The sequence below is a fragment of the Mirounga leonina genome, unplaced genomic scaffold (assembly GCF_011800145.1).
Source record: "Mirounga leonina isolate KUSES-001 unplaced genomic scaffold, KU_Mleo_1.0 Mir_151, whole genome shotgun sequence".
NCBI lineage: Eukaryota > Metazoa > Chordata > Mammalia > Carnivora > Phocidae > Mirounga > Mirounga leonina.
Genome location: NW_023270377.1, coordinates 43091423 through 43119001, shown reverse-complemented (window position 1 = coordinate 43119001; position 27579 = coordinate 43091423). Strand labels below are relative to the sequence as shown.

The window sequence follows — 27579 nt, the reverse complement described above, 5'->3', positions numbered from 1 at the left end:
TTATATCTTTTAATCCTTCTCAAATTTAGTGTCGGAGAAAGGTTTTTAAAGCATGAATAAGTCATATAATGTGAATCCTGGAGTCATATTGCTGAGTTCAAACTTGGCCTCACAACATATACATGTTTAAATAAATTATCTAACTTCTCAAAGTCAGTTCTATTCTTTATTAAGTGGAGATAACAGTAATTCCTACCACGGGATTCACCTAAGAATGAACAGCTATAAAACACAAAAAGCGTCTAGCATGGTGCCGCTAGCTATTATTATAGCAGCTAGAGAATCCTCCAGGCAAAAGAACTTGAGTTCTCCCAAGCTAGAGACCACAGAAGCAGGATGGGAGCAGAAAGATGAATTCAGTCTGGGCGATGTGAAGTTTCAAGCACCATTTCCTGGAGTCTGACAAGTCGGGTATTGCCCCAGTCTCCCGTCTTGGTAGTTCCTCACTGTTCCTCAACAACCAAGTGTTTGGTAACTCAAGGGAGTCTTGGGCAGTTGGGGGAAATACAGATAAGAAAACCTGCCAGCTGGAACTTTACAACATTTCCCCAATTTCTTGCCATGGAATGAGTTCCAGGTATATGGATACTGGTCTCCCTGGCCCTCCAGTCACTCCCGCAGCAGCAGCCTCTTTCGTTTACCCTATTTGGGGCCCTGCAGACTTGATCATTTCCTAGGCGTGCCAGGAAGGGAAAGGATGTGCAGAAAGCCCAATGCACCCACAAACAACATTCAACTTGCTGGGCCAGCTAGCTGACAGGCCCCTTCTACTCAAAATCTTATGTTGCTTTTTCAAAACTTGGACTCCTCCCCCCGATTCCGAACCATTTTTAAGGTATACTGAATGCCACCGTTTAAAGGGCTGAAGAGAGAGAAGTTCCCTACCCATGATGTGCTTCTGTCAAGGTGCCCTAGGCCCACACCTTATAAGGCAAGCGCCCAGGAGACACTGCTGTGGTTTGAACAACCCGCACACTTGACATTTCTAGTAGAATAATGGGACCCGAACGCCACGGGCAGGAAGTCTTATCTTCCCAGCTGCCAACCCCTTCATCTCCAAAGAAGTGGACGGGAAAATGGAGGAGGAAGATTTTACAAGCGAATTCGTGGGCGGCCACGAGGAAAGAACAGAAGCAGTGGATGAGGTGACCCGGGAGCCCTTTGCTTGCTAGCCCCCCAGCCTGAATCAGCACGCTCCATTTGTGACGTCGCAGAGGCCTGGCCCCGGCGGGCGTGGGATGCCCTCGCCCGCCCCGGGAGCCTCGAGGCGTCACCGCGCTGCCACGCCGCGGTCCCCGGGGAGCCGAGCGGGCGGCGGCCCCGCGGATGCTGAGGTCTGCGAGCCACCGCCAAGCCAGGCAGCGAGCACGACGGCCGGCTTCGCCTCCGCCTCGGGCGGCCTCCGCCGGGCTCCCGGCCCCTCGCGGTCGCGCTAAGCCCGCGGCCAGACGCCTACAGCCCTCCGCTCCCTCCGCGCCGGCCACCTCCGCCGCAGCCGCTTTTTCCTCCTCCTCCTCCCCCGCCTCTTCCGTTTCTGGAGGGAAAGGCTGCAGCCTCCTTCGCTCCGCATCCCCGGCTTAGGTAATACGTTCTCCTCCTTACGTGCCCCTCGCGTCCCGCCGCTGCTTCCCCACTCCTCGGACCTGGGTCCCCGCGCTGGGCGGCCGGCACGCGCCTCATCGCCCCTGCGGAAGGTAGGTGAGTAAAATCGGGGCCAGGAGGCTCGGTGCTTCTGCGCCCCGGCCTGTGACGAGCTCTGCCCGCGGCGGCCAGGCTGCCACCCGGCCTGGCCCGCCCCGCATCGCCGCTGCAGCCCCCCGGGCCGAGGAGCTCGCGAATCCCGCGGCTCCCCCGCCCGGCAGAAATGACCCGAAAGAAACCGAGGGTGGGGAGAAAGGTTAGCAAACAACTTTGTTAAAAAAAAAAAAAAAAAAAATCGATCATTATTAGCATTTCTAGGTCGAAGAAGCTGACAGTTGTCGAGAGCAGTGGCCCAGGTTCAACAGGTAGATGGCGTAGCTGTCAAGCGCCCCTTGGTTTTGCTTTGGGAGATGCTTCTGAGTGTCCGTAGCTGCTGGCTGCCGCTAGTGACCTACTAGATGAGAGTAAAATAAACATGATGGGACTATATTTAGAAAAGTCTTTACTTCCTTGCTTTTAAGTCTCTGCATTTTGAAGGGCGGCTTTGTGAGATGTGCATTCATAGTTGGTGTGGCCAGGATAGTAGGTGGGAAAAATTTTAACAGGGCTTTGGCCGAATCAGGAACGCTGTTAGACACAAAGAGCATGAAAAAAAAAAAAAAAATCCCTAGATTATTTAGTCCATCCATGAAGAATACATGTAAACAACTAAGGTGTGTATTTTGGAGATTCCCAGTTCTAAAGCTAATTTTAAGGCGTTGAATAAGCATAAGTTTGCCCACTGTGTGAATCGAATTCACTTCAAAAGAACAGTGGCTTAAGGCTATATGGGCGGACCACTTAAGTGGATCCAACGTGTTGAATAAAACATTTTTGGGGGGGCCCTTTTCCTGTGATTCCTAACTTTGAAACCAAACAAGTTGATAAGGATCAGCCCTCTCAGCCCTGTAATAGTCTGATGATGAAAATGATCCACTGAATTACTATTGACTGATGAATTAGCTAAGTAACCTCATTTTTAACTTTAAAAATAGGGAATATAAAGAAAAAAACATAAAGGCAATGGAAGAGTTCATTTTTCAACACCTATTTGTTTGAATTCTTATTTAGAAGCCACTTTGTTTTTAAGCTTTTGTGGATTTTTCTACTACTCTTGAAGTTAGTTCTTGGTCATAAAGAGGATTACATAAGATGCATAAGTTACACTTTTTGCATAGAATAAGATACCATTTCTTTTCATGCTTTTGGACTAAACCACCACGTGCTTGGAGATTGCAGCCTGGACTTGCCATTTGATGTGAAATATCTCATTACAGATTTAAATTATAACTATACTTGTGGTAGTCCTGGAAAAAAAAAATGTCTTATTTGGACATACAAGGACTGTCAAATGAATATTATAGAATTTCTCATTATATATGTATTTCTTCTTTGATTTCTGTCTCTGATAACAATTAGGAAATGTCTTATTCTACTTTGTCTTGTAGATAAATTGTGTAAAAGACAATTATGTTATATAAAGTGATTAATAAAAACAAGTGTTTTCATTTATTAAAGGTGAGGATGATATATATGAGAACTTTTTCTGGATGTGTGTCCTTCATAAATATCCTTGTTAAAGTATTTTGAATCTTGTAATGAAGCTAATAAAACTATGTACATTGATGTTTTCGTTTGGTTTAGAGTTTAGAAACAGAGTTGATAGCATTTTGCTTCCCATCTCTTGTGATTAGCGTAGTAGTGTTTCCCAAATTTGCTTAATTTAAAAAATTACTTCAGGTGGTGGACACATCGGGGAGGGGGCCACAAAAGTGGTTTAAAAAGATTCCCATGTTGCAGCCTGGGACTTCCTGAATCAGAATCTCTATGGTTAGGAGATGATACTTCAAATAGGTCAAAATGATAAAATTTTTTAAAAAGGCAAGGTTGGGAAGCACAGATGGGAAATAACTGTTGCTGGAATGAATAGCTGATATAACCTCTTCTCATTCCTGGACATAAAATGTTCTTATCTGGAAGCTATGGTTTTACTAACATAATGATGTCACCCATTTAGGAAATCTGAAACTTTTATATCCTTTTGTAGTCAAGCCTCCTGGTGATTGAACCTAGCAAACATTTTTGCATGTTTAGTCTTTTTTATGTGGTATGCAATGTTAATTCAAGCCCTCTAATGTTATAAGAACCTCTTATTAATGGGCTATAATGCAGATTTCTGTGACTAGTAAGCCACAGCAAAATACTGTGCTTGATCGTTTCTCATTCATATCACAGATTTATTTTCTACCCCTTTTGTTCTCCTAACTAGAGAAAACAAGCATGCAAATTTTAATAACTTATTTATAACTTTTATTAAAATGACCTAACCCCAGCCAAAAAAAGGAAAAAAATGCTTTCCTTGGGCATAAAATATGGTCAATTATATATAAGAACAAATTAGCAAAATAGAATATTAAACATCTATAAAAGAATTTGTTAAGATGAATTACCACAATGGAAAAGGTCAGAGTTTTCTTTCCTTTTCTTCTCTCTCCATTCCTTTTCTTTACTTCTTTTGAGGGGTGAAGAGGGTTGTTTGCTGGCTTGTTTTTATTTTTAATCAGCTAAATATTTAAAATCTCCTAACTTAATTATCCAAGTTTAAGTTAATGTAAGTATTTGCTAACTATATCAATAGATACTTGTCCTTTACAGAGTGATGATGGTAGATTTCCCAAAATGCTAATGAGAGTTATAATTAATAACAAAAGAGTTAAATTCAAATGAGCAAAGGAAACCGGTCTTTTAATATTGCTTAAGGAGAACTTAATTTAGTTACAGTGATGTCATAATTTTTCAATATCAGTTGCTTTTTAAATAGGATCTGATCTTCCAAATTCTAGAGCACTTATTTTTTTTTCTGGGAGTCTGTAAGAATCACATATAATCACATATAATCCCAATTTGATCTGGGAATAACAGGTCTGTTTTAAAAATATGGCTGATGGTTGGGGTGCCTGGGTGGCTCAGATGGTTGAGCCTCTGCCTTTGGCTCAGGTCATGATCTCCAGGTCCTGGGATCAAGTCCCATAGCTAGCTCCCAGCTCAGTAGGAAGCCTGCTTCTCCCTCTCCCTCTGCCTCTCCTCCTGCTTGTGCTCTCTCTCTCTCAAAGGAATAAATAAAATCTTTAAAAAAAAATTGGCTGATGGTAAGCATCATTAATAGCAAAGAATGGGGGAGATAGAAATAAAAAATCAGATCGAGAAGGTAAATATTACCCAGTTTAGACACTTATCCATGGTGCAGGATTAGCAAGAATTCAAGAGAATTTATTAGATTTACATATTGGCTTTAACAAAACATTATGTCTTTTTACTATTTTGAACTTTTCAAGTAAAAGGACTATATTATTTTATTAGTTTGTGCTCCTTTAAAGGTAAATGTTACATTCAATATTGGGTATTGATTTATTCAACACTAGTAAATATCTGTTAAAAATCAACTTTTGCCTCTACAAAGTAGAAGTAGAATGACAGGAGGTATCCTGCTAAACCCAGTCTGCAAAAAAATGATACATAATGTGATCTATGACCTTTGCTTTCCTACTATAATATTCAGAAAATGTATTTTGGTCGTGTTATTTTATCGTTACAGTAAAAAAAAAAATAATAGCCATCTTCCAAAAAATCTGTAAAGAACTCCTCTGAATCACATTTTCTAACAGTTATAATCTGAAAACTTGTGTAATGAGTAATCCCTTACAGATGAATTTGGGTGGAAGAAAATCCTTTTAAACATGTTTATCTCCAATGGAATGAATATCAATTAACCAACAGAACTCCCACTGTGTGTCATGAGAAGATGGAAAAAAAATGTGTATCCTGCTCTCAAGGAATTTATAGTCTGTTAGAGAATAATGATGGCCAAGGGCTGGCTTGGATGGGGGCCTTAGGCTCTCATAATGTTCATTAGCCCCTCCCCCCACACCCAAACCACTGCATATGAACATACAATCTAAGTATTAAAACCCAGTGTGATCCCTGTAAAAAATCAACTTCAAGACAAATAGCTTGTGCCCTTCTTTCAACCTACTTTTTCATGCCCTTCCCCCAACCTCATTTTTTCCATTCAATCAACAAATATTTATTATGCCCTCATTAAGTAGATGATAAATATCAACAGTTTTTAAAATGTGCATTTTGGGACACCTGGGTGGCTCAATCGGTTAAGCGTCTGCCTTCAGCTCAGATCATGATCCCAGGGTCCTGGATTCAAGCCCTGCTTCAGCCTCCCTGCTCAGTGGGGAATCCGCTTCTCCCCCTCCCTCTGCCCTTCCTCCACCCCAGCTCATGCTCTCTCTGCTTTCTCTTGCACGCACATGCACGCTCTCTGAAATAAAATTTTAAAAGATAAAATGTGCATTTTTCAAACCTATAATTTTATTTTTTTACTCTTTAAAAATTGTAGTAAAATACAGATAACATAAAATTTACTATTTTAACCATTTTCAAGTGTATAATTCACGAGCATTAAGTATATTCCCTTTGCTATGCAACCGTCACCACTATCCATCTCCAGAACTTATTCCTCATCTCAAACTGATACTCTGGATCCATTAAACAATAACTCCCCACTCTCCTCTCCCTCCAACCTCACTAACCACCATTCTACTTTCTGTCTCTACAAATTTGACTACTCTGGGTACCTCACATAAGTGGAATCATACAATAATTGTTCTTTTGAGTCTGGCTTATTTCACCTAGCATAATGTTTCCAAGGTTCACCTGCATTGTAGAATGGACCAGAATTTCATTCCTTTTTAAGGCTGGATAATATTCCCCAACCTCTTTTATTTGGAAAATAAATATAAAAAACAGGGACGTTTTGAACTAGAACAGACCATAGAAATCATCTCCTTCAAGCTCTATGTCCCTCCTTTCCTTCCTTTTTTATGTTTACAAAAATAAGGAACACAAGTCCCTTGTTGGGGGACTTGGAAAACCTAGTTGGTTCAAGGCAAAGCAGAGCTCAAGAACCAGCTCTCTTACGGCCTAAACAAGCTCTTTCTACCAGGAAGCCCAGGCAGACAATAAAAGGCAAGTGTTAAATGGGTTGGTGTCAAAAGTAAGTGTTGCAGATGTTCAGAAAAAAAGGTAAAATGATTGAAAAATGTTACCTTTGAAAGGAAACATTGAAACAGATTTGAAGAGTAGTAAGCCTAGATTCTGATAAACAATTATCACAACTATAAATTATATACTACTGGAAAAGATTCTTTATACAAGCCATACATCTCGTGTCTTTTCTTTCTGCCTTAATTATATATTACATTTGTATTCTTAAAAATATGTATTCTTTCCTACAGTTAAGATAGTTACACTGAATCTGCTTCTATTTTTCATTTTCTGTGGGATTTCAGGCTACATTTGTGACACCACGTTTGTTCTAAACACATCCTTGACCATATATATAAAAGCTTAAACATATAATTGAAATGCAGCAGAAAGAAAACTATCCAAGTGAATGAAGTTTCTATTTAGTGAAAATATTCCTAACTATGGAGAAAAGGCTAAAAAAGGGTCACTATCAAATTTAAAAGTATTTCTGAATGGAATACTTTTTCATAGTTTTCAAATGAATTCTGGAGAATCTTTGAATGGATCCTTTATGCAAGTATCATGCTAATGTGGAATACTAATTAGGTAGATCAACTTGCATGGGTTTTTTTTTTCCCAGCATTTAATTTTTGTTACAAAGAAGGCAATGTTAAGTTGACCCTTTAGCGGACCAAGGCCCATCATTCTTGATTGCAGTAGCTATAGGATTCCCTGTTCTGCTTCTAAGTAACCAATGAGACACAGAGCTGACTGGTGCACCTCCTGTTTCCCTAAATTGTCAGATAAAAATCAGCTGAGTGATGTTTTCTGTCCTCAGTCTAGATCTCCTGAATCAATATATCCAGGGGAAAAGTCTAAATATCTGTATCCTTAACAAGTGTCCCAGTTACTTCTTGATCTTCCTAATTTGGAAAACACTGCTTCAGCACGAGATCCCACTTATAAGCTACCAGAACATTGGAGACAGAGGACATTTTTGTGATCTGTTGCTTTAAGCAGCATCAGTGAGCAAAAACATGGACTACTGTGGTCCAGCAGCAGCCTTGACAGCTACGGTGAGGTCGACTGATCGGCTTAGAGGTAGCATGTATGTCAACACCAGCTGAAGGTTAGGATGGAGGGAGGGAGAAATGTGAAGGTTACACAGATGGATTTCCATATCCCATACTTAACATCTTTTCTAACAAAACCAAATTAAACTTACTATTTTGGTCTTTTAATCAACTAAATTAATCTTATCAAGATAGGTCGCCTCTAGATGACAAAGCATAACCTCAGATTCTGACGTGGCACAAAATGTGATTCAGTTGTTAGTCATCCAGATACAGCTTTGGCTCATTTTTGTAAATGAATACAGAATACATGTAGACTTTTATATAAATAAATATGGGCCCACATGCCTAATGGCCCTGGGTAATGCTAGTAAAGTCCAAGTACAATAAACAATATTACAAGGATGAATTCTGCGTTTACAAAGCTAAGAGGAAGTTCATCAGCCAACATTTATTGAACACCTCTCAAGTATATGCTAAGAGTTTTAAGGAACCACACACTAAGAGTTTTAAAAAACCACACACACCTTTAAATCTCCTGCCAGACAGAGCACAGAGAAGCAAACCAATGTACAAGTGTTGGCGACTTGGGACAGAGATCTGGCCTGCCTCTCTGCTCCCATGGCCCAGGTGCACAAGATGAAGGAAAGTCGGGAACGGTTCCCAGAGGAGCCGACTGTTGAACGGACTGTCGTCTGTCTGTCTCTGTCTCTCTCCACACACACATACTTTTAAAAATACTTCTTATCAAATTAGAAATACAGAAAAGTATGCAGGTTCTAAGTGCACAGCTTGATGAATTTACACAAAGTCAGCCTACTCAGGCAACTATCACTCAGATCCAGAATTACCAGTGCCTAAAAGCCCCTTCCTATCCCCCCATCAATAATTCCTCCTTCTTCTCTAAGGGGAACCACCATTGTGACTTCTAACATCATAAGTTAGTTTTGCCTATTTTCAAACTTCAAATAAATTCAGTTGCACAGTATGTATTTATTTTGTGGCTGACTTCTTTCACGCAACTGTTTGTTTCTGTGAGATGCATCTACATTGTTGCCTGTAGCAGTAATTCATTCATTCATTCTCACTGCTGTATAGCATTATCTTATGTGAATGTGCCACAGGTTATTCCATCTTCTTATTGATGATTGCATTATTTCTAGTGTTAGGTCATTACAAATTATGCTACTCATAAATATTCTTGTGCGTGTCTTTTTTTTTTTTTTAAAGATTTTATTTATTTATTTGAGAGAGAGAGAATGAGAGACAGAGAGCATGAGAGGGAGGAGGGTCAGAGGGAGAAGCAGACTCCCTGCTGAGCAGGGAGCCCGATGCGGGACTCAATCCCGGGACTCCAGGATCATGACCTGAGCCGAAGGCAGTCGCTTAACCAACTGAGCCACCCAGGCGCCCCTTGTGCGTGTCTTTTAATATATACACGCATGAATTTCGGTTGAGTATATGTCTACAAGGAAAATGGTTATGCTTATATTCAACAACTTCCAAATAATTTCCAACATTGGCTTTACCAATTTCATTCACACCACAGTGTAGGAGTCTCATTGCTCCACATCCTCACCAAAATGTGAGATTTTTAGTCTTCACATTTGAGCTGGATATGCAGTGGTATCCTGTTGTGATTTTAAGTTGCATTTTCCCGATTACTGACGAGGTAGAGTATCTTTTCATATGTTTGTTGGCCATCTGAATATCCTCTTTTATAAAGTTATCTGTTCAAGTTTCTTGCCCATGAACTCATTATGAGAAGGCAAGTTAAACATCAGGCATAGAAGGCAGGTGGACGGGCATCCTCACCCAGAGGGAATAGCATTTACAAATTAAGAATCTGTCCAGAGCAAAGGAGTAAATGGACAGATAGTGGGAAATCAATTAGTAAATGCTCAACTTAGAACCTACGAATCGATGACAGCAATATCATATGTATCAAAGTAAAATAACACCAAAAGAGTACAGATGGTCCCATTCTGTACTACTTAATGGATTCTGAGAAATGTTTGACAGTCGAATACCTGAAGGTTGAACATGGCTTATCCACTGGAAAGATAATTTAGTTTCCAGAGAGCTTAAAGGTGGAATTTAAATACCTAGTAATGCTTATGATACAGGTCCCTTCCGGCCTAGGTAACCAGATGGGCAGATGAAAGATCCACAGTGGTCTCAGGAGAGGCTATTTTTAGCAAGTTGCATGTTAGCCCTCTCTGGTTGCTCCAGCAGAGCCGATGGAGACCCCCGACATAGTTTGTGTGAGCCCCCTTCTGTCCCCTTTCCTTTCAGCCAGGGCAGCTGCCACTCTTTACACTAGTACCTAAAGCAGCGCTGAGTATGGAGCAGGAACTGGAGGGGGGCGAAGTCTGTTTCCCCTACAACAGCAATGTGCGCTAAATGGAACCTTGGCCAGCCGCTCGGCACGTGCCCACCTAGGGAGACTCCTGGACATCTGCACCCCCCTGAGAGAGGCCACCACAAACACCTTCTTGTAAACACCCGGGAATCTCCTGGAAGTCTGGCCTCCCCCCGCCCCCCAACGGCAATACCTGTCAGGCAGGGCTCCCACACAATAGCTTCAAACCGTCCACCTTCAGAGGACCAGTGAAAAATGGAATTCAGGATATGAATGGTGGGGGTGGGGTGGAGTCACTGGATACTGGGCAAAGATGTAGGCTCTGTACAAGGTGTGGATTATCTGCAGGAAGAAATGAATGTCCACGGAAATGCTCTGACCTACTTGCTTATTCATGAGAGAGCAGTTCTGTTTTCTTGAGGGCCTTTATCCATGTGGTCACACTTCTGTCACTGTGAACAGCAAAAGGGCATGGCCAGCTTCTGGTACAGCCAGGCTCTTTGCAAAAGAATGGACACACTTGGCCCTCGAATGCCCACAAAATATCCTGACAAAATGTGCCCCCCTGACATTATGATGATCCTGCCAAGCCACCTGTAGACTGTCTACCATGACGCCAGAGCAGTCATGCAGCCTCCAGGAGCCAACTTTCCAGTCAGACGCCCAGAAACCGAAGCAACCAGATCTGGCCCACATACAGGAACCTTATTCTGAGTCACTCAGAGAATTACAAGTAGTTCCCAGCCTTTGGGGTTTAATGGACTAGTAAATTTTCAGAAAAGATTCTGGTGACCCACATAAAGTTGCCAGCCTCTTATTTTCTCAAGTAAGGACACGTGACTGTGGTTCCTGGGAGGTTGTGTTTAAAAGCCACAGCTGTCATTTGTGATCCACTATATGCAATGCTGTGGGCTGGGTACTTTTCCAGAAATATCTCACTTGATCTTCACAATGTTCTGGCAATTTAAGTATTATACTCATATTGCAAATGAGGAGAGAGGCTCAGATAGGGTAAGGAAATTACCCGATGCCACACAGCTAGTTAATGGCCAAGCAAGGCTCTGAGCCCAGGTTTGTCTCCAAAAGCCAATGTCTTTCCCACTATACTATTTATCACATCTGAAATATGTGCATATTATTCAAATGTGATTTGTTTTTTAGATTTTATTTATTTATTTGAGAGAGAGCACAAGCTGGGGGGAGAGGGAGAGGGAGGAAGGAGAAGCAGACTTCCTGCTGAGCAAGGAGCCCGATGCGGGGCTCCGTCCCAGGACCCTGAGATCATGACCTGAGCCGAAGGCAGATGCTTAACTGACTGAACCACTCAGGCGCCCCTCAAATGTGATTTTTAAAACACTGGTGTTTTGATGAAATGACAGAATGGTTAGGAATTAAAATTGAGTTTTGTCTGTGTAGAGAGATTTAGGCTTCCAGGAAAAGTCTTAAGAGCATTTTTTGCCAACTTCAATTTATTCAACATTTCTCCAACTGGAGATGAAAAACCCCACAAACGCTAAAGAGACTATTTCTATCTGAACTTGTGATACACTGATGTTAACATACATTTGGTCTGAGATGGTGAGGAATGTAACTTCTTTAAACCTGATCAGGGATACCTGGGTGGCTCAGTTGGTTAAGCATCTGCCTTCAGCTCAGGTCATGGATCGAGTCCCACACTGGGCTCCTTGCTCAGCAGGGAGTCTGCTTCTCCCTCTGCCTGCCACTCCCACTGCTTGTGTGCTCTCTCTCTTTCTCTGAAAAATAAATAAAATCTTGAAAATAAACACTGGGGTGGGTATGTGCTATGGTGAGCGCTGTGAATTGTGTAAAAAACTGCTGAATCACAGACCTGTACCTCTGAAACAAATAATACATTATATGTTAAGAAAAAAAAAAGATAGCAGGAAGGGAAAAATGAAGGGGGGGAAATCGGAGGGGGAGACGAACCATGAGAGACTATGGACTCTGAGAAACAAACTGAGGGCTCTAGAGGGGAGGGGGTGGGGGGATGGGTAGCCTGGTGATGGGTGTTAAGGAGGGCACATTCTGCATGGAGCACTGGGTGTTATACGCAAACAATGAATCATGGAACACTACATCAAAAACTCATGATGTAATGTATGGTGATTAACATAATAAAAAAAAGAGAGAGATAAAATAAACCTGTTCTGATCAAATATGCCTTGAAATAGGTTGTCACAAAGTAAGGCTTATGAGAGGTTATCAGGGTTCACTACATCATTAATGATTTGGCTATTAAAATGAATGGCTCCTAGTAGAAAAGACTGACTCACAGAATTAAATTTATTGACCATATAAATGAAGACAACCCTACTCCATTTCTGTTTGGCCAGAAAACAAAAGACAAAGGGATAGATTTTGTTGACATTTGCTAAGATTATCAAGGTCTCTCTTTCAGAAGAGGTGTTAGGGGATAAGTTGTAGCCCCCCCAAATTTGTATGTTGAAGCCCTAACCCCTAGTACCTCATAATGTCACTGTATTTGGAGACAGGGCCTTCAAAAGGTGATTAAGTTTAGTAAGGTCATATAGGTGAGCCCTAATCCAATCTGTGTCTTTATAAAAAAGAGAGGGAGACGCCAGGGATGCTCATGCACAGAGGAAAGGCTATATGAGGACACAGCAAGGAGGTGGCCATCTGCACGTCATGGAGAGAGGCTTCTGGAGAAACCAAACCTGCTGACACCTTGCTCTAGGAACTTCAGAACTGTGAGAAAAATAATTTCTGTTGTTTAAACCACCCAGTCTGTGGTATTTTGTTATGGCAGCCCTAGCAAACTAATACAAGAGGAATTAGATATTTGGCATGAGCTAAGCCCCTCCCCCTGATGCCAAGGCAGCCAGTTAAGAGAGACATCAGTAGAATATGATGGATGAGATTTTATCATCCAGCAAAGATGGTTTACACTGAGGATCAGCTGGGAAAAAGGATTTTCTAAGAGTAGAAAGGAAGTCAAATGTCAGAAAGTGATTTTTTTTAATTTTTTTTTTAAGACTTTGTCAGAGAGAGAGAAGAGAGAGAGAGCAAGCACAAGCAGGGGGAGCTGCAGGCAGAGGAGAGGGAGAAGCAGGCTTCCTGCCAAGCAGGGAGCCCGATGCGGGACTCGATCCCAGGACCCTGGGATCATGACCTGAGCCAAAGGTGTAAACGCTTAACCGACTGAGCCACCCAGGCGTCCCTCAGATAGTGATTTTAATAGTTAAACTAGTGACTGCTATCAGCTAGGTGTGTTTACTTTTTTGCCACATAGTGTACCTTATAATAATAATATGCTTATGATTATTTACCCAATAATTACTCCTCCCCTGAGTTAACAGCTAAGAATTTATGGAAGAATTTATGGAAGAATTTTATTGGCTAGAGTGAGGGCATCTGCCAGTTTCCTGGGACTTGAATCTTGTCCCAGCCACTTCCTAGCTGTGTGATTTTGGGCAAACTACTTAAATGTCCCATGCCTTGGTTTCTTCATCTGTAAAATAGAGATAATAGTACCTTCCTCATAAGGTTGTGTGAGAAGTAAATGAATAATATATATAAAGTGCTTAGAAGGATCCCTGGCATAACATTAGCTATTATTTTAACTGGGGCCTCTTTCTGCACATGGATAACACGTAGCAGAACCATTGGGCCTCCACGGTTCCACCAAGGTATTTGCCAGCAGGCGCCAGCCCCTGTGGACTTGCCAGCATGGTGTCGAAGAAGAATAAGCGGGCCTGAAGAACAGCAGCTATTAAATCTCAGTGTTTAGCATCATCCAGGAGGCTGACAAAAATGCAGATTCCTGGGCCCTGTCTCCAGAGATTCTGATTCACCAAGCTGGGACAAAGCCCAGGAATCTGTCTCTTTAGTGGGCACCTTGGTTAATTCTGATACAAGTGGTTCTCAGATCCATTATTAAGAAATACTAATCAAAAACAACTTCTTCTGTATTCTAAGCTATTAAATTATTGTAAATGTCATAACTTACTAATCACGAGTCCATAATACAGTTCATTTAAAATATTTGAAATGTTTAAATAAAACTAACTTAGGTAAAAAATGAATATGTAAACTTGCTTTTAAAAAATCATCTGAAAGTTGGGCGCCTGGGTGGCTCAGTCAGTTAAGCGTCCGGCTCTTGATTTTGGGTCAGGTTGTGATCTCAGGGTCATGATCTCAGGGTCCTGAGATCAAGCCCTGCATTGGGCTCTGCACTCAGCATGGAGTCTCCTTGAGATTCTCTCTCTCCCTCTCCACCTCTGGGCACACTCTCCCTCTTTTTCTCTAAAATAAATAAATCTTTTTAAAAAAATCATCTGAAAAATAGTTTCTGCAAGTGTTACTAAGAGTTATGGATAAACCTGAAGAAATTTAGCATCGAATGCAGACCTCAGTTTCTCCACAGATAATTTGTTATTCCATTTGAATCATTCCAGGTGAAGATGAATTGCCCAGCGCTCCCCTCAGGGTTATGGTTTTAATGAACTGCGTTGAGGACAGATGGGGAGAGATATATGAAAGCAGCTTATTAGGGGGAAGCAGGGAGAATGGTGGTTAGGTTCATCTGGAGGAAATGGTTCATTCAGCCAGAAAGTAGCAGGTTAGCTGTACGAATTAATCAGAAAGTTCTGCATGTAGATAATGATATCTGTGAGAGACTTTTTTAGGGAGCCAGGACCCTGAAGAAAGGCAAATAGTGCTGGGCCCTCTAGGATGGCTGGAGAAAGCTTAATCCCAAGTTGAAACTGGTCATTCAACTTGGAGCTTGACAAAATATGATAGTGCTTCCCAGGGTCAGAATAAAGAGTGATTAAGGTTGGACTCTAGGATAACTTTGGAACTGAAAAACCTGATTATTGTGTTATGATGAGTTCCTAAAATCTGTACACCTGCTAGCTGCAGGACTGAAGTTTGTAGCTGATACTTCTTTCCTACTGGTCAAGCTGCTGTGCCCAAGTTGTGGGAGGATGGTCATTATTGAGGCAATAGAGGTGAAGTTCAAAGGGGAGAAACTTGGGATCCCTGGGGCAGCTATGCAGAAACTTAGAGCTTTCTGTGTGAGGGAAGGGGGAGTGTTGGTTCCTGGAGTTTGTAGCCTCTGTGAGGAGCTCACCTGAGTGTTCTGAGGGCATCATGGGGAAAGTTTCTTGGTTATGCAACAGTGCAGTGGTAGAGTGTTTCCTTAAAAAGAAAAAAAAAAAAGAGGTTTAACAAAGTTGAGGAAAATAGACAATACTGATATCGTTTATCTAGAAAGCTTTCAAATTAGACCCCTTGAAATCTTCATGCTGCTTTTCAGATAAGCTATTTGGATACTATTGGTTCACCAGATTATTTTCTCTTCACTTATAATCACTTAGAACATTTACTAAGAAACCAAAATTATCTAAGTTACTGAATTTATACTCTTGGGGCGTATGTATTCCAAGATATGTATGTATCCGTGTGTGTATACATTTTATGTGTATTACTTATAATTTATGTTTTTAACTTCTCATTTATAGCAGACAGGTGCCGTTTCTTTCTGCTACTGTAAATAATATTAATCCTTCTTTTGAAGAAATATTTTAACCCAACTCTGACTTTTTTTTTTAAACACAAATCAAGGCAAAATGGAACTACTGGTTAAAGGTAGTGACATTTCTAGGGATCTTGATACATTTTTTTCCTCAGACACCCTCTACAAGCCCACTTGTTTGCATGCCTAAGAGCAGAGTATCAGTACCCACTTTGCTGACAGGTGCAAGAATGAACACTAACTTACGACAGCCTTGTCTACCTAATAGTAAAGGGGGATGTCTCGTTTTTATTCACTTTCCTTTTCTTACCGTTGAGGTTGGATATATTTTCTCATGGTGGTTGACCTGTAATCTTAAGAAAATAGCATTTTGGGGGCAAACTTAAGACAAAGCAACTATGACCATCACAGTTAACTCCATTGCACTGGCATCTTTGTTGTATGAATTCTCAGCCTCCTAGCGTCCATTAAGGGAATTTTTTTTTTTTTTTTTTTTTTTTAAAGGAGAGTGTTGATTATGAGAATAGAGAGCCTGGGCTTGTGTGTAGGACTGACTCAGAGCCCTGCCGTTTAGTCTTGTGTAACCCTGAAGAAGTTACCCAATCTCCCCAGGCTTTGGTTTCCTTGACTGTAAAACAAGGCTGACAGCCCTCACAGTAATTCTCACAATGACATTGTATGTTAAGCCTATTGAAACTTTCAGTCAAATGTAGCTACTACCGAAAAATGAGAAACGTCTCTCTCCTAATTACCCAATAGCGCTGTCAAGGTATGACAGCATACCTCTTAGAAGCCAGAACTTTTAAAGTCCCAACGAGCTGCATGTTTTATTCTTGAAACTTTTGCAGCAGCGCAGAGAGTGGGACTTTTTTTCTTCCCCATTAAAAAAAAAGGTGGCTGGGAGATAGGTTGGCTGCTAGCCCAAGAGTGGCCTCAGAGTCTTACAGGACACAGCAGTACTTGCTGGTATGGTGCCTAGTACTTTAGACAGTTGGCCCCAAACTGATAGGATAAATCCTCTTGCACTTCTCTCTTCTTCCCCAATATGGTGAACGAAAGCGCTCCTTCAGGTGCCACTAAGCCTGTGTGATCATTCTAAGGTCATTCCAAGACTTGGGCTTTCCTTTTAATATTGTGCTTGTATCCACCTGCCTGTCATTCTAGGGATTTCTTTTTTTTTTTTTTTTTAAAGATTTTATTTATTTATTCATGAGAGACAGAGAGAGAGAGAGAGGCAGAGGGAGAAGCAGGCTTCCCGTGGAGCAGGGAGCCCGACGTGGGGCTCGATCCCAGGACCCCGGGATCATGACCTGAGCGGAAGGCAGACGCTTAACCATCTGAGCCACCCAGGCGCCCCTAGGGATTTCTGACGTAGATTCTCAACGACTTTCTTTCACTGAGATTTCAGTTCTTTGCATAATGGGCTTTTGAGACTAAATGTATTTTTTTGAAGCATTTAAAAAATAAGTTTCAAATTTTAGGTGTTACCTGGTCTTCCCCACTGAGGATGTGACTCCGACATGCACGGGCTGTTCAGCCCTGCTGACCAGGTTGACCTCCGGATGGGTTGTCTAATAGTGCCAGATGCACCCTGACATCATTCTCCGAACCGCTTTCTCTTTCACATTCTTGTACTTTTCCAGCTGACGGCTCAGAGGGTGGGTGCCAATTCCACCAGCAGCTGCAACTGGAAGGTTCAGAAATGTCAGCTATCCTCCAGGAGCTGCTCCGTGTGTCTGAGAAAGCTGCCAACATTGCCCGGGCATGCAGGCAGCAGGAAGCCCTCTTCCAGCTGTTGATCGAAGAAAAGAAAGAGGGAGAAAAGAACAAGAAGTTTGCAGTTGACTTCAAGACGCTGGCTGATGTACTCGTACAGGAAGTTATAAAACAGAATATGGAGAATAAGGTAAGGAAGGTCACAGCCAAGGTAACTGCAAAATACTTGCCTTGTGGGTTTTCCCCAGTAGAATAGCATGCCTTTTCCTTTTCCCTCCCCACCTCAGAATACTGGCACCTAGGATTCTAATATATAACCTGGGTTCCCCCGCCCCGCCTTGTTTTGACTACAAAATTACTAAAATGTTCACTGCAGAAAAAATTAAAAATACAGAAAAGCAAATATGGAAAAAAAATCACAGTTCTGACAGCTAAAGAGAAACATTTGGATATAGAGCTTTTATTTATTAATGAGTTTCTTTTTAATAAATAATACCCATTCTCCAGAAAATAAGCAAAAATAAGAATCCTTAATCCTACCACTAGAGAAAACCACAGCTATGTTTTACTAAATATTATAAGGACATTGTGTACTTGTGTGCATGGCACATAGAATTTATCTCAGTAGAAATGAGAACATACTGTTTTATTGATTTCTTTTTTTAACTTGACATATCCTGTCCCACCTTTTGATGTAATCTTTTATCTAATGGTTGCCTCAGTTTTGGGCTGGTACAGTCCTGAAGACTGAAAATCCCCTTTTATTCTAATAGAAAATCATTGTTTATAACTAACAATGATTGTGATTCTAGGTATCTTAAACTGGCTGGGAAAAGAAACTACTCATAAGTAGTAATAACATAATGTAAGACCAGCAGATATTTATGAGTCCTTACTGTGTGTCAGGCACTTCTAAGGGCTTTAAATATATTAAATTATTTAACAATTATAATAATTTTGAGGTAAGAATTATTATTCCAATGTAATGGATGAGAAAAGGGAAGCACAGAGAGGTTAAGTAACTTGCCCAAGGTTGCACAGCAAGTGAATGGCAGGGCTGGCTTTTGAACACATACTGGCTCCAGAATTTGTGTTCTTTGCAATACTATGTTGCCTTTATATTATAATCTAATAATAACACATTTTTTTTAAGATTTGGGAGGATAGAATTTTATGACCGAAAGCACTACAAAATATTGAAATAGTTTCTATTGAAATTCTCAAAATATTGGGAATCAAATGGAATCATTTAAGTGAATTCTTGACCACAGGCAGAAAGAGCATAAATGGCCCCTTGAAATCTCTACAAACTCTGCTTTTTCATGCCCTGTAGTATCCGGCTCCAATAAACGAAGTAAATTTATTTTATTTATCAAGGTAGTTGAGTACGAGGGATGGTTGAGCAATTGAATTAGAAATGTGTCGATATTAACTTGTATTAGCTAATATTTGCCCCAAAGCATTGTAACAAGTTCAGCACTTGTTCATTCGTAAAGTATATGATAGGACTTATGAACAAAGAAACGATACTGACTTTTGGCTAGATAAGATGTCTTTGTTTCATGACGCTTACATCCTGTAAGCTCAGAAGCCAGTCTTGAAGCAGGCTTGGGACATGGAGCTGCAGCCCTTGGTGAATGGGCTCGTTGGCAGCCCCTGTTGACTTGCACTGTCCTTCGGAAGAGGAAAAAACAAGTGGTTGTGGGCAGTATTAAAATTATTGGCCATCTGCAAATGACTGAGTTCAAATAGCTGAAGCATTTCCTTGCTTTTGTTCCCTGAGAACATCACGCGTATCATAATTCAGCACATAGCTTGAGAAAAATTATCTTTACTACAGAGAGGATCAGAAGCAAAATGCATCTGAAAGCTTCCTGGTCATACAGAGATGAGAGAAGATTCTTACTTAGCTCCACTTTTTTTTTCATTCTACATTGATGTGCTAATTATCAGTCAATAAAATATTTCCTTTTTTTTTTTTTGCTATATTGCCTTCCTTGCCGTAAGTCCAATGATACCTTCAACAGGTGCAGGAAACACCTGAAAATGAGAGCAAACTCTAATGTTATCCTCTAAACTTAATTAGTAGTCATGTTAGGTTCTTGGGCAACGCTGTTAACTCACATAAGCTACCAGGGTGCTATTGAAGAGCAACAGTTAAAATATTTCCTTGGTAAATATTCTAGTTCTATGGCCCTTAGACGGAAGGATAAAGTTTCTAAAGTACTGCAAACTCAACAGAACATAAGGAAAGCAGACTTCTACCACGATTTGAACTTCCTAGAGGGGCAGAGGAGGAGAATGTTAGAAAACTAAGTACTGAACCAAGCTGACTTCACTTTTTATACTGGGATTGATTTCTGGAATTGTAAATTTCTGAATTTCAGATCTAGTTGTGCTATTTAATTTGAAGCACAAAATGAAAATATCAGAATTGAACATGTTACGTGGAATTTGGGTTTTGTGGTTTTTTTGTCTTTGCTTTGTTTTTTGGTTTCTTTGTCATACTCTGAATCATTCAGTTTCCAGGCTTGGGAAAAAAAATTTTGGGAGAAGAATCGAATGAGTTTACTAATGATTTGGGTAAGTATAAGAATTTGAATGTATTTTTGTAACTTAATCATCATATGGTATTCTAACGTTCCACAACGTCATGAAATAAATGTTTGGAAGCCTTTCATGTAAATAACATATTTGAATGTTAAGCTTCATTCAGTATCTCAGAATATCATGCCATTTAAGTTAGAGGTGTTACTTGGAATTATTTAGCAAGTCCATATGTATTCTTTTAGCTATAAGTGTGTAGCACTTAAGATAATATAGGACAATCTTTGGGGAAGTTGCGTGGTCCTTTGAGAATCTAACAGAAGTTACAGATGCACGTTACACAGTTGTATGGACAATTTTAGGTCCAAGTTTTAAGCCCATTCATAGACCTCCTGGGGAGTCCATACACCTTGCCTGAGAAGAGAGAGGCCCCATCTCTGAAATACTGTGTGTTCTTGAGCAACGAAAACTTGTTCACCTCATCAGTTCTCTGGTCTCAGAACCTCTGTAAAAGGAGCTGAATTAAATAAAAGGTTCCTTTTAGTACCACATTTTAAGTCTTCTTTAATTAGTTTCCTGTGGGCCAGATTCCCCATTGATATACCTCCACATTTCCTGGATGGTAGAGAAAAATATCAAAATTTCTGATCCTTTACAGCGAAACAAATTATTTTAAGTTTGTCTGGGTGTTTTGTTTGTTTAATGATAGAAGATTAAAATAGTGAACTTTATCATTGATCATGTGACCAGTAGTGAAACATCCAGAGGCACAGCTGCAAAGGAAAAAAACTAATTTCTGGATTAATGCTGGAAGACTGCCTCCTTCATGGGCTATGTATTACAATGCAATTAGTTCTGTGACACTCAGGGAAATCTCATTTAAACTTAGGATAAAAAACACCTGTGACTAATAAATCCTATGCTTGAAATCCTGTGTCTGGCTACCTCAAAAACAGTTATTTTAATATTTCATTTATCTAGAATTATAGGGGCAAAAAGACATTCCACGAGCATGTTTCTGAGAACCGAAGGGGAGAATGAAGTTAGAATGCGGGGGGGGGGGGGGGAGGCGGGCAGAGAAGCGTGGAGCATGGGATGGAGGAGGTGAGTGCAGGCAGGAGCAGAACATGAAGTTTGCAGAAAGAGTTTGCATTTTCCTCCAAGTATGATGGGAATTCACTGGAGAATTTTAAGCACAGGAATGATGTGAGATGATTTGCTCCTTGGATTGATCCCATGACTTTTCCTGAGCCCAGTGTCGGTGCTTGGTTAAGTGGCAGTGATTAGCCTTATTATTCCCTAACTTCAACAGTTTAATTTAATTTGAATTTAACTTCACTAAATGCAATAGAATGTTTCTTGCTGATTCAATCAGATTGTGATCTCTTACAATCTATCATTGTAATAGATTCATACTGTGCTTCCCAAACTTTAATGATCACGGAATCCCCTGGGGATCTTTAGCCCTCAGCTGTGGGATGGAGCCTGAAGTTCTGAATGTCTAACAAGCTCTCAGGTGATGATGCAGATCCTGGCCAGGGTAGCTAGGAGTACTTGTCTCTGTACCTCAAAACCCCCAAAGTGCCATGTCTTCTGCTTGTTATAAGTTTATATTCACCACTGCTGTCACTTTTTGTTGCTATTAATTTGCCTATTTTTGCCAGCCTCTTTCCTCACTTTTGTTGGGAGCTGGAAACAAGGTTAGTCTAAGAAGCATGTTTAAAGTGATGGTTGGAGCGCCCGCATTTGGTAACTTGTGGTGTCACTGGGAGAAGGAGCTTTACTTTCCAGTGGGGTTCAGAGAAGAGAGCTGTTTCTGTGTATGTCATGTCACGTCACATCACACAGTTTACCACATGTGAAGATTGGTTATACTCATCTTATAGTACTTTACTGAGCAGAAACACTTTTTAGTTAAAAGCAGTATCCTAGAGAGAGATAGAAGCACTTCTGTGTGCTGGTAAGACCTCTCTTCTTTTCAGTAACATATTCAAACATTAACAGGTTGACCTATGTATATTAAGAGGCAAAAGGCAAAAAAACATAAATATCATCCAAGACTCAGGGTTCAGGGGTTCTTAACTGGTTCAGGAGCCCCCTTAGACTGGATACAGAATTGTGTGCATTTGCCCACGTGGACATTTTTCTGGGAAGACATTTCTTTGATGCTGGGAATCCATCCCTCACTTCATATTAGGTATATGCGTGACTCCTGGGCAGCTGGGATCTTGTGAAGCCCCCTGGGTGATTCTGGCAGTCAGCCAGGTTAGGAACCACACGTATGAACATGTTGCCCTCACCTAATCTTAAGTGCACGGCTTGGGCTCCTCCCCGCCCTTCTGTTGTTTTTCTTCCCGGAAACTCTTGAAATGCAATGGCTTTTAGTTTGTCTTTATCCTAGGGGAGAAGATTATCCTGAGACTGTGTCCGACCGAGGAAGAAACAGTAGAGCTCCTTAGCAAAGTCTTGAGTGGTAACAAGTTGGCGTCCAAAGCATTAGCCAAGGTTGTTCATCAGGATGTCACCTTTACTGACCCAGCTCTGGATTCGGTAGAGATCAACATTCCACAGGACATTTTGGGAATTTGGGTGGATCCCATAGGTAAGTAGAGGAGAGTGTTTGCTTTTATTGGTTCTTATTAGTAATCCCTTGGTCGGGGGAGGTTTGGAAGAATAAAAATTGAGCATGTAGCTGAATTCTCCTAGAAATCTTTAACATTTTAAGGTTGTAAAATGAATAATGAAGGTTGAGGTACATGTGTGATGATGTGTATATTTACATGTATATACATGATACATGTATATTTATAACATTTCTAGAACAGATATGTATTTGTGTGCATCTGTGTGTGTGTGTGTATACACACATGCATATATATAAAGCTTGAATTAACTCATTTTTGAAAGAGTTCGGGGGCCAGACTGGTAAAGAAAACAAAATAATGAAGTGATAGTAGCTATAACTAATTGAACACACCTGCCATTTAAAGAACACTCAGCCCCAGCAGATTGTTGCCACATAGGAGTACAGTCCAGATCATCAAGGTTTTAAAGAGAAACGAAAATCCAGGTTTTTAAGTGATACCTCCCAATTTTTAACCACTGACTACTAATTCAATTAAGCAAATAGTCAAAACCACTGTATAGATCAAGCAAAACACAGCTGAATGGGACTCACTCGCAGTCAGTTTGTGAGCCTTGTGTAAATCTTATCTATTATTTTTTTGGTCATGGTTGTGGTAGAACCCTAATCGAAGCTCTGAATTTTAAAAAGTGTAGGTCTATTTCAATGACGCTATTAATACAATGCCCTGGCTGTTGATTTGCGGAGTCCCTCCTTTTTTTCATTCCTACTTGCCTGGCATATTCCACCCAACGCAACTGGGACCATTCCCAGGCAAATGCCCCCATCCTCCCATTTGCAAGCATACAACATTATCAAAATGCCTTTAATCATTAGGGAATTACAGAACATTCATTCAATGGATTACATACGCAGACTAAGAATCTTTCCCAAAATCTTTTATCACTTCACGGTAAATTAGCATTAGCTGAGGTTTCTGAGGGCCAGGGATCTCCTATTTCTTGGTTCTATTCTGAGTTGACTCTGTTAGCCAGCTATGGGGACTTTTCTGCCCCACACACCCTTAGCCGGCTGTTAACTCACCAGATGTTGGCAGTCGGCTACTGGCATATAGGTCTCTTAAGGGGAAACCTGGTTCCTTGGCTTTTTCTCACAGGAGCACCATCAATTTCTTCCTTTTGTGCCACCATCATGGTCTCTTTCCTTCTTCTACTTTGAGGGACCAAAAAAAAAAAGTTAATTCCAACCCCGAGAGCCTTCTGGAAGGAGATTTTCCCATCCATCCCTCCATATTATACTTGCCCTCTGATTAATAAGAGCTCTAAAGAATCCCACCAGTTATCCTGAGTCATTAGCTTTTAAATGCTTTTGATATGCAATGAATATCTGAGTGCTTATCGTATGCAAGGTGCTATGCTAGATGCCACAGGAACTATAGACGCGTCGTCCCCCCTCAAGAGTTCCCATAGAGTTGGGGAAAATGGAACACAGGCATCTTAAAAATAAAGTCCAAGAGGTCAAATAACAATTCCATACCAGTGACACCCAAAGGTAAAACTTGATTGATTGCTCTCTTAGTCTGTTCAGGCTGCTGTAGCCAAATACCGTGGACTAGGTAGCTTAGAAACAACAGAAACTTCTTTCTCCAAGTTCTGAAGGCTGGGAAGTCCAAGATCAAGGTGCTGGCAGAGTAAGATGAGGGCCCTCTTCCCGCTTCATAGCTGGCCGCTTCTCGCCGTGTCCTTGCATAGGACAAGGGACGAAGGATGTCTCTGGAGCCTCTTTCATAAAGCCCTAATCACATTAATGAGGGTTCCACCCTCATGACTTAGGTGCCTCCCAAAGGCCTCACTGACTAATAGCATCCCCTTTGGGGAGTTAGAATTTGGGGAGGACACATTCAGACCATAGCAGTTACCAGATTAGTAGAAGACAGAAATGACACAGGGCAGAGTTTATAGATGTTTCCGTCATTATCTTTTAAATAATCACTGCCTGAATCCAAACAAATTTGCTTCATTTTTTTCAGATTCCACTTATCAGTATATAAGAGGTTCTGCTGACATTAAATCCAACCAAGGAATCTTCCCTAGCGGACTTCAGTGTGTCACCATTTTAATTGGTGTCTATGACCTACACACAGGGGTGCCCCTAATGGGAGTCATCAACCAACCTTTTGTATCACAAGACCTAAACACCCTCAGGTAAAAGGGGAACATTTCCGGTATATTGTGGTTTGGGGAATTTACCACCTCAGCTTTGCTTATTGTCGAGATGATCACTTGACATGACATTACCGTGACTTGATACACTGAGGTGCTCCTACTAAAGTCTGCAGGTTTGAATTAAAATTCTTTCTCTTTTCAGTCTCGGGTTAAATATAATTTTAGTGGGGGCTAGGTGCATGCAGACAGAAACTTTTAAAAGAAAGTCTATCTTGGAGAAATCCTAGTTTTGCATTTGGAAGATCTCAGTCCCGTTCCCTGTTTTCTAGAATCCATTCAAAACCAGACTGAGAGAACAGTGGTAACACTGTCTTCTATTCCATTTGAAACAAGGTAGGTGCTGTCAATACAGCCAAGTCAAACATTCATGCAATTTTAGAAATTTTTCAAAACAAGTATGAGTAAGTGTGCAGTGAAAAGATGAGTAGATATGGCCAGGATTGGACCCTGACTATGGGGTACTCTCCCTATAAATACTGCCTCCCCCCCCACCTTGCATGGCCTCCGGCACAGAGCATGGAGGTGGCCAGGCTGCCCACTGCCTCTGCCCCAAGGCCTGTACTTGGGGTTGACTCCAGGGCATGGCAGAGTCCAGGTGGAAGCCAGCAGCTTTTCTCCTGTGGCTTCAGTTTTGAAACAGGCCCTATTTTTCCATGTCTGTATGACTACACATTTTTATTGAGCTTTGAGTTGCTTCCCACAACGAAGATTTGTTCTTTAATGAACATAAACGACACCTCTGCAATTTTGACATTTTTTTTTCCCTCTACCCTGCCTTCTTTCATACTGAAAATGTGTCTGTTATCTTTAAAGGGTTATTAAGAAATTAAAAAGAACTGGGACTGGATGCAGACATAATCGTGGCCTAGGAACGACTGGCAAAGTAGTCAGTGGTGCCGATTGTGGAGTGAGGCTTCCTGGTTTACATGGAGATCCCAACACTGACTAACACACAGTTATATTCTCTAAGGCCCCGTTCTCCCCCTCTGTAAAGCGAGTAACGACCCAACACGATAGAATAACTTAAACATGGAGAAATGAGTGTTTGGTGGTGTTGTGGCCACAAATAAGGAGTCCATCTTTCTTGGTGTTAAGGCCAAAGCAGAGTTAGTGAATAAGAGAATGAGAAGGGGTCACCAAATGAAGAAAAACTGGTTAAGGATGGTCAAAGATTCGCAGGTTGAAAAGAGAGATGGTTTATCTGTTCATTTTTTTTCCCTATTTAGTGTTAAATGCCAAAAGTGGCAAATGAAATTCTGCTGTGTTCCTGGAGGCCAGAAATCCCAGAGATATTTTCACTTTGTCCTAGATCACATCTAAAACCCACAGCAGGGGCACCTGCGTGGCTCAGTTGATTAAGCATCTGCCTTCGGCTAAGGTCATGATCTTGGGCACCTGGGATCAACCCCACCCCCCTTCCACCGGGCTCCCCGCTCAGCGGGGAGTCTGCTTCTCCCTCTCTCTCTGCCCCTTCCCCCTGCTCTCACTTGCTCTGTCTCTCAAATAAATAAATAAAATCTTAAAAACAAACAAACAAACCCAGCATTCCTAATCTGCAGCAACCCGGCACCTGCAAGCGTAACAGTTACTTTTACAAACGAATGAGCTGCTTGCTATTTCTAGGCTTCAGGGCATCGAGACTCACTGCATTATATATTTTCATATCATTAAGTTGGAAAACAACAGGAGTAATAAAAACAAACGTGATAGCCTACCTCCCCGAACTGAAGAGCTCTCTTCCGCAGGTGGAAAGGACAGTGCTACTGGGGCCTTTCTTACTTGGGGACCAACATCCATTCACTTCAGCTTCCCGACTCTGAAAGAAAGAGCAGGGACACACGGAGCCAAGTGACTGAAGACACCAACTCTGAGGCGGAATGCTCCCACAGGTTTTCAGCTGTCATTAGTACAAGTGAAAAGGACACTGTCAAGGCCGCTTTGTCCCGTGTATGTGGCGAGCGCATGTTCCCGGCAGCTGGGGCTGGTTACAAGAGCCTCTGTGTTGTCCAAGGCCTTGTTGACATTTACATCTTCTCAGAGGATACCACGTTCAAGTGGGACTCATGTGCTGCTCACGCCATACTCAGGGCCCTGGGTGGGGGAATGGTGGATTTAAGACAATGCCTGCAGAGAAGTTCCGAAACGGCACTTGACTGGCCACAGCTGGTGTACCACGTGGAAAACGAAGGTGCGGCTGGCGTGGATCGGTGGGCCAACAAGGGAGGACTGATTGCATACAGATCAAGGAAGCAGCTGGAGACATTCCTGAGCCTCCTCATCCCAAACCTCGCGCCTGGGGATACACGCACATAGACGAACTCCGTCCTCGTGTGCTTGTTCAACACCCAACTGTGAAACAATTCCCCACATCTGTTATCTTTTGAAGATAGCTTTGTCCTATTGATGGTCAACATTCTCCTTCCTCTTCTGAGGAGCATTTTTCCATTATGTGTTCTTAAGAATGTTAATTTCAATAAATGAATGGTATTTGTGCAGCAGTTAAACAGATGTGTGAAATTCTTCATAGTGGATATTGTGCTATTAGTGTTGCTTGAAACACTCCAATAAAATATTGAAGAGGAAAAATTCCTGCTCAGTTAGTAACACTCCTCTAAGCATCTAAGTCATAAGTAAAATGTCACTAAAATATTAGGGAGCGCACAAGAAAAAGCTGTGCTTGGGTTTTGTTTCCTGTCCTGAAGGGATAATCTGCAGCTTTAGCCTTTGGCAGAACACTTAGAACTATGAATCTGATGCATAATTTAGCCAAGTTCATGTACTTTGAACAGTATTCTTATGTTTCTTAAAAGAAAGCCTGGAGCACTGTGTGTCCCCTC

General features: G+C 41.4%; 2 protein-coding genes across 7 annotated transcripts; one reads left to right on the top strand and one right to left on the bottom strand.

The window, feature by feature from the left end:
• On the bottom strand, positions 1-16006 carry LOC118012665. The gene is made up of 3 exons (XM_035008350.1): positions 15981-16006; positions 15266-15333; positions 1-1534 (listed from the first exon to the last, which is right to left on the bottom strand). The coding sequence occupies exons 1-3, from the start codon at positions 16004-16006 to the stop codon at positions 912-914; spliced, it is 717 nt and encodes a 238-aa protein (XP_034864241.1). The 3' UTR covers positions 1-911.
• INPP1 (inositol polyphosphate-1-phosphatase) lies at positions 1483-27240 on the top strand. Of its 6 annotated transcripts, XM_035007528.1 has the most exons (7): positions 1588-1694; positions 12741-12881; positions 17314-17576; positions 19909-19969; positions 22335-22535; positions 24547-24721; positions 26488-27240. In XM_035007528.1, exons 3-7 carry the CDS (start codon positions 17373-17375, stop codon positions 27053-27055), a joined length of 1209 nt encoding a protein of 402 aa, XP_034863419.1. In that variant the 5' UTR covers positions 1588-1694; positions 12741-12881; positions 17314-17372; the 3' UTR covers positions 27056-27240. The 6 variants fall into 6 exon arrangements, with proteins under 6 accessions (XP_034863417.1, XP_034863419.1, XP_034863420.1 ...); XM_035007526.1 differs by lacking the exons at positions 1588-1694; positions 12741-12881 and adding an exon at positions 1483-1581; XM_035007529.1 differs by lacking the exon at positions 12741-12881.
• Positions 27241-27579: the final 339 nt, after the last annotated feature.

Bases quoted from the DNA above. Each gene is read 5' to 3' on its own strand.
- LOC118012665 (XM_035008350.1), bottom strand. From the start codon at position 16,006: ATGAGAAAATATATCCAACCTCAACG. The intron at 15,334-15,980 runs GTAAGAAAAGGA...TTTCTTTTTAAG, and splicing joins AAATATATCCAACCTCAACG to GAAACACTCTACCACTGCAC. The intron at 1,535-15,265 runs GTGAGCTCCTCA...CTTTCCCTCCAG, and splicing joins GATGCCCTCAGAACACTCAG to AAACGGAAGAGGCGGGGGAG.
- INPP1 (XM_035007526.1), top strand. From the start codon at position 17,373: ATGTCAGCTATCCTCCAGGAGCTGCTCCGTGTGTCTGAGAAAGCTGCC. The intron at 17,577-19,908 runs GTAAGGAAGGTC...TGAATCATTCAG, and splicing joins AACAGAATATGGAGAATAAG to TTTCCAGGCTTGGGAAAAAA. The intron at 19,970-22,334 runs GTAAGTATAAGA...TCTTTATCCTAG, and splicing joins TGAGTTTACTAATGATTTGG to GGGAGAAGATTATCCTGAGA.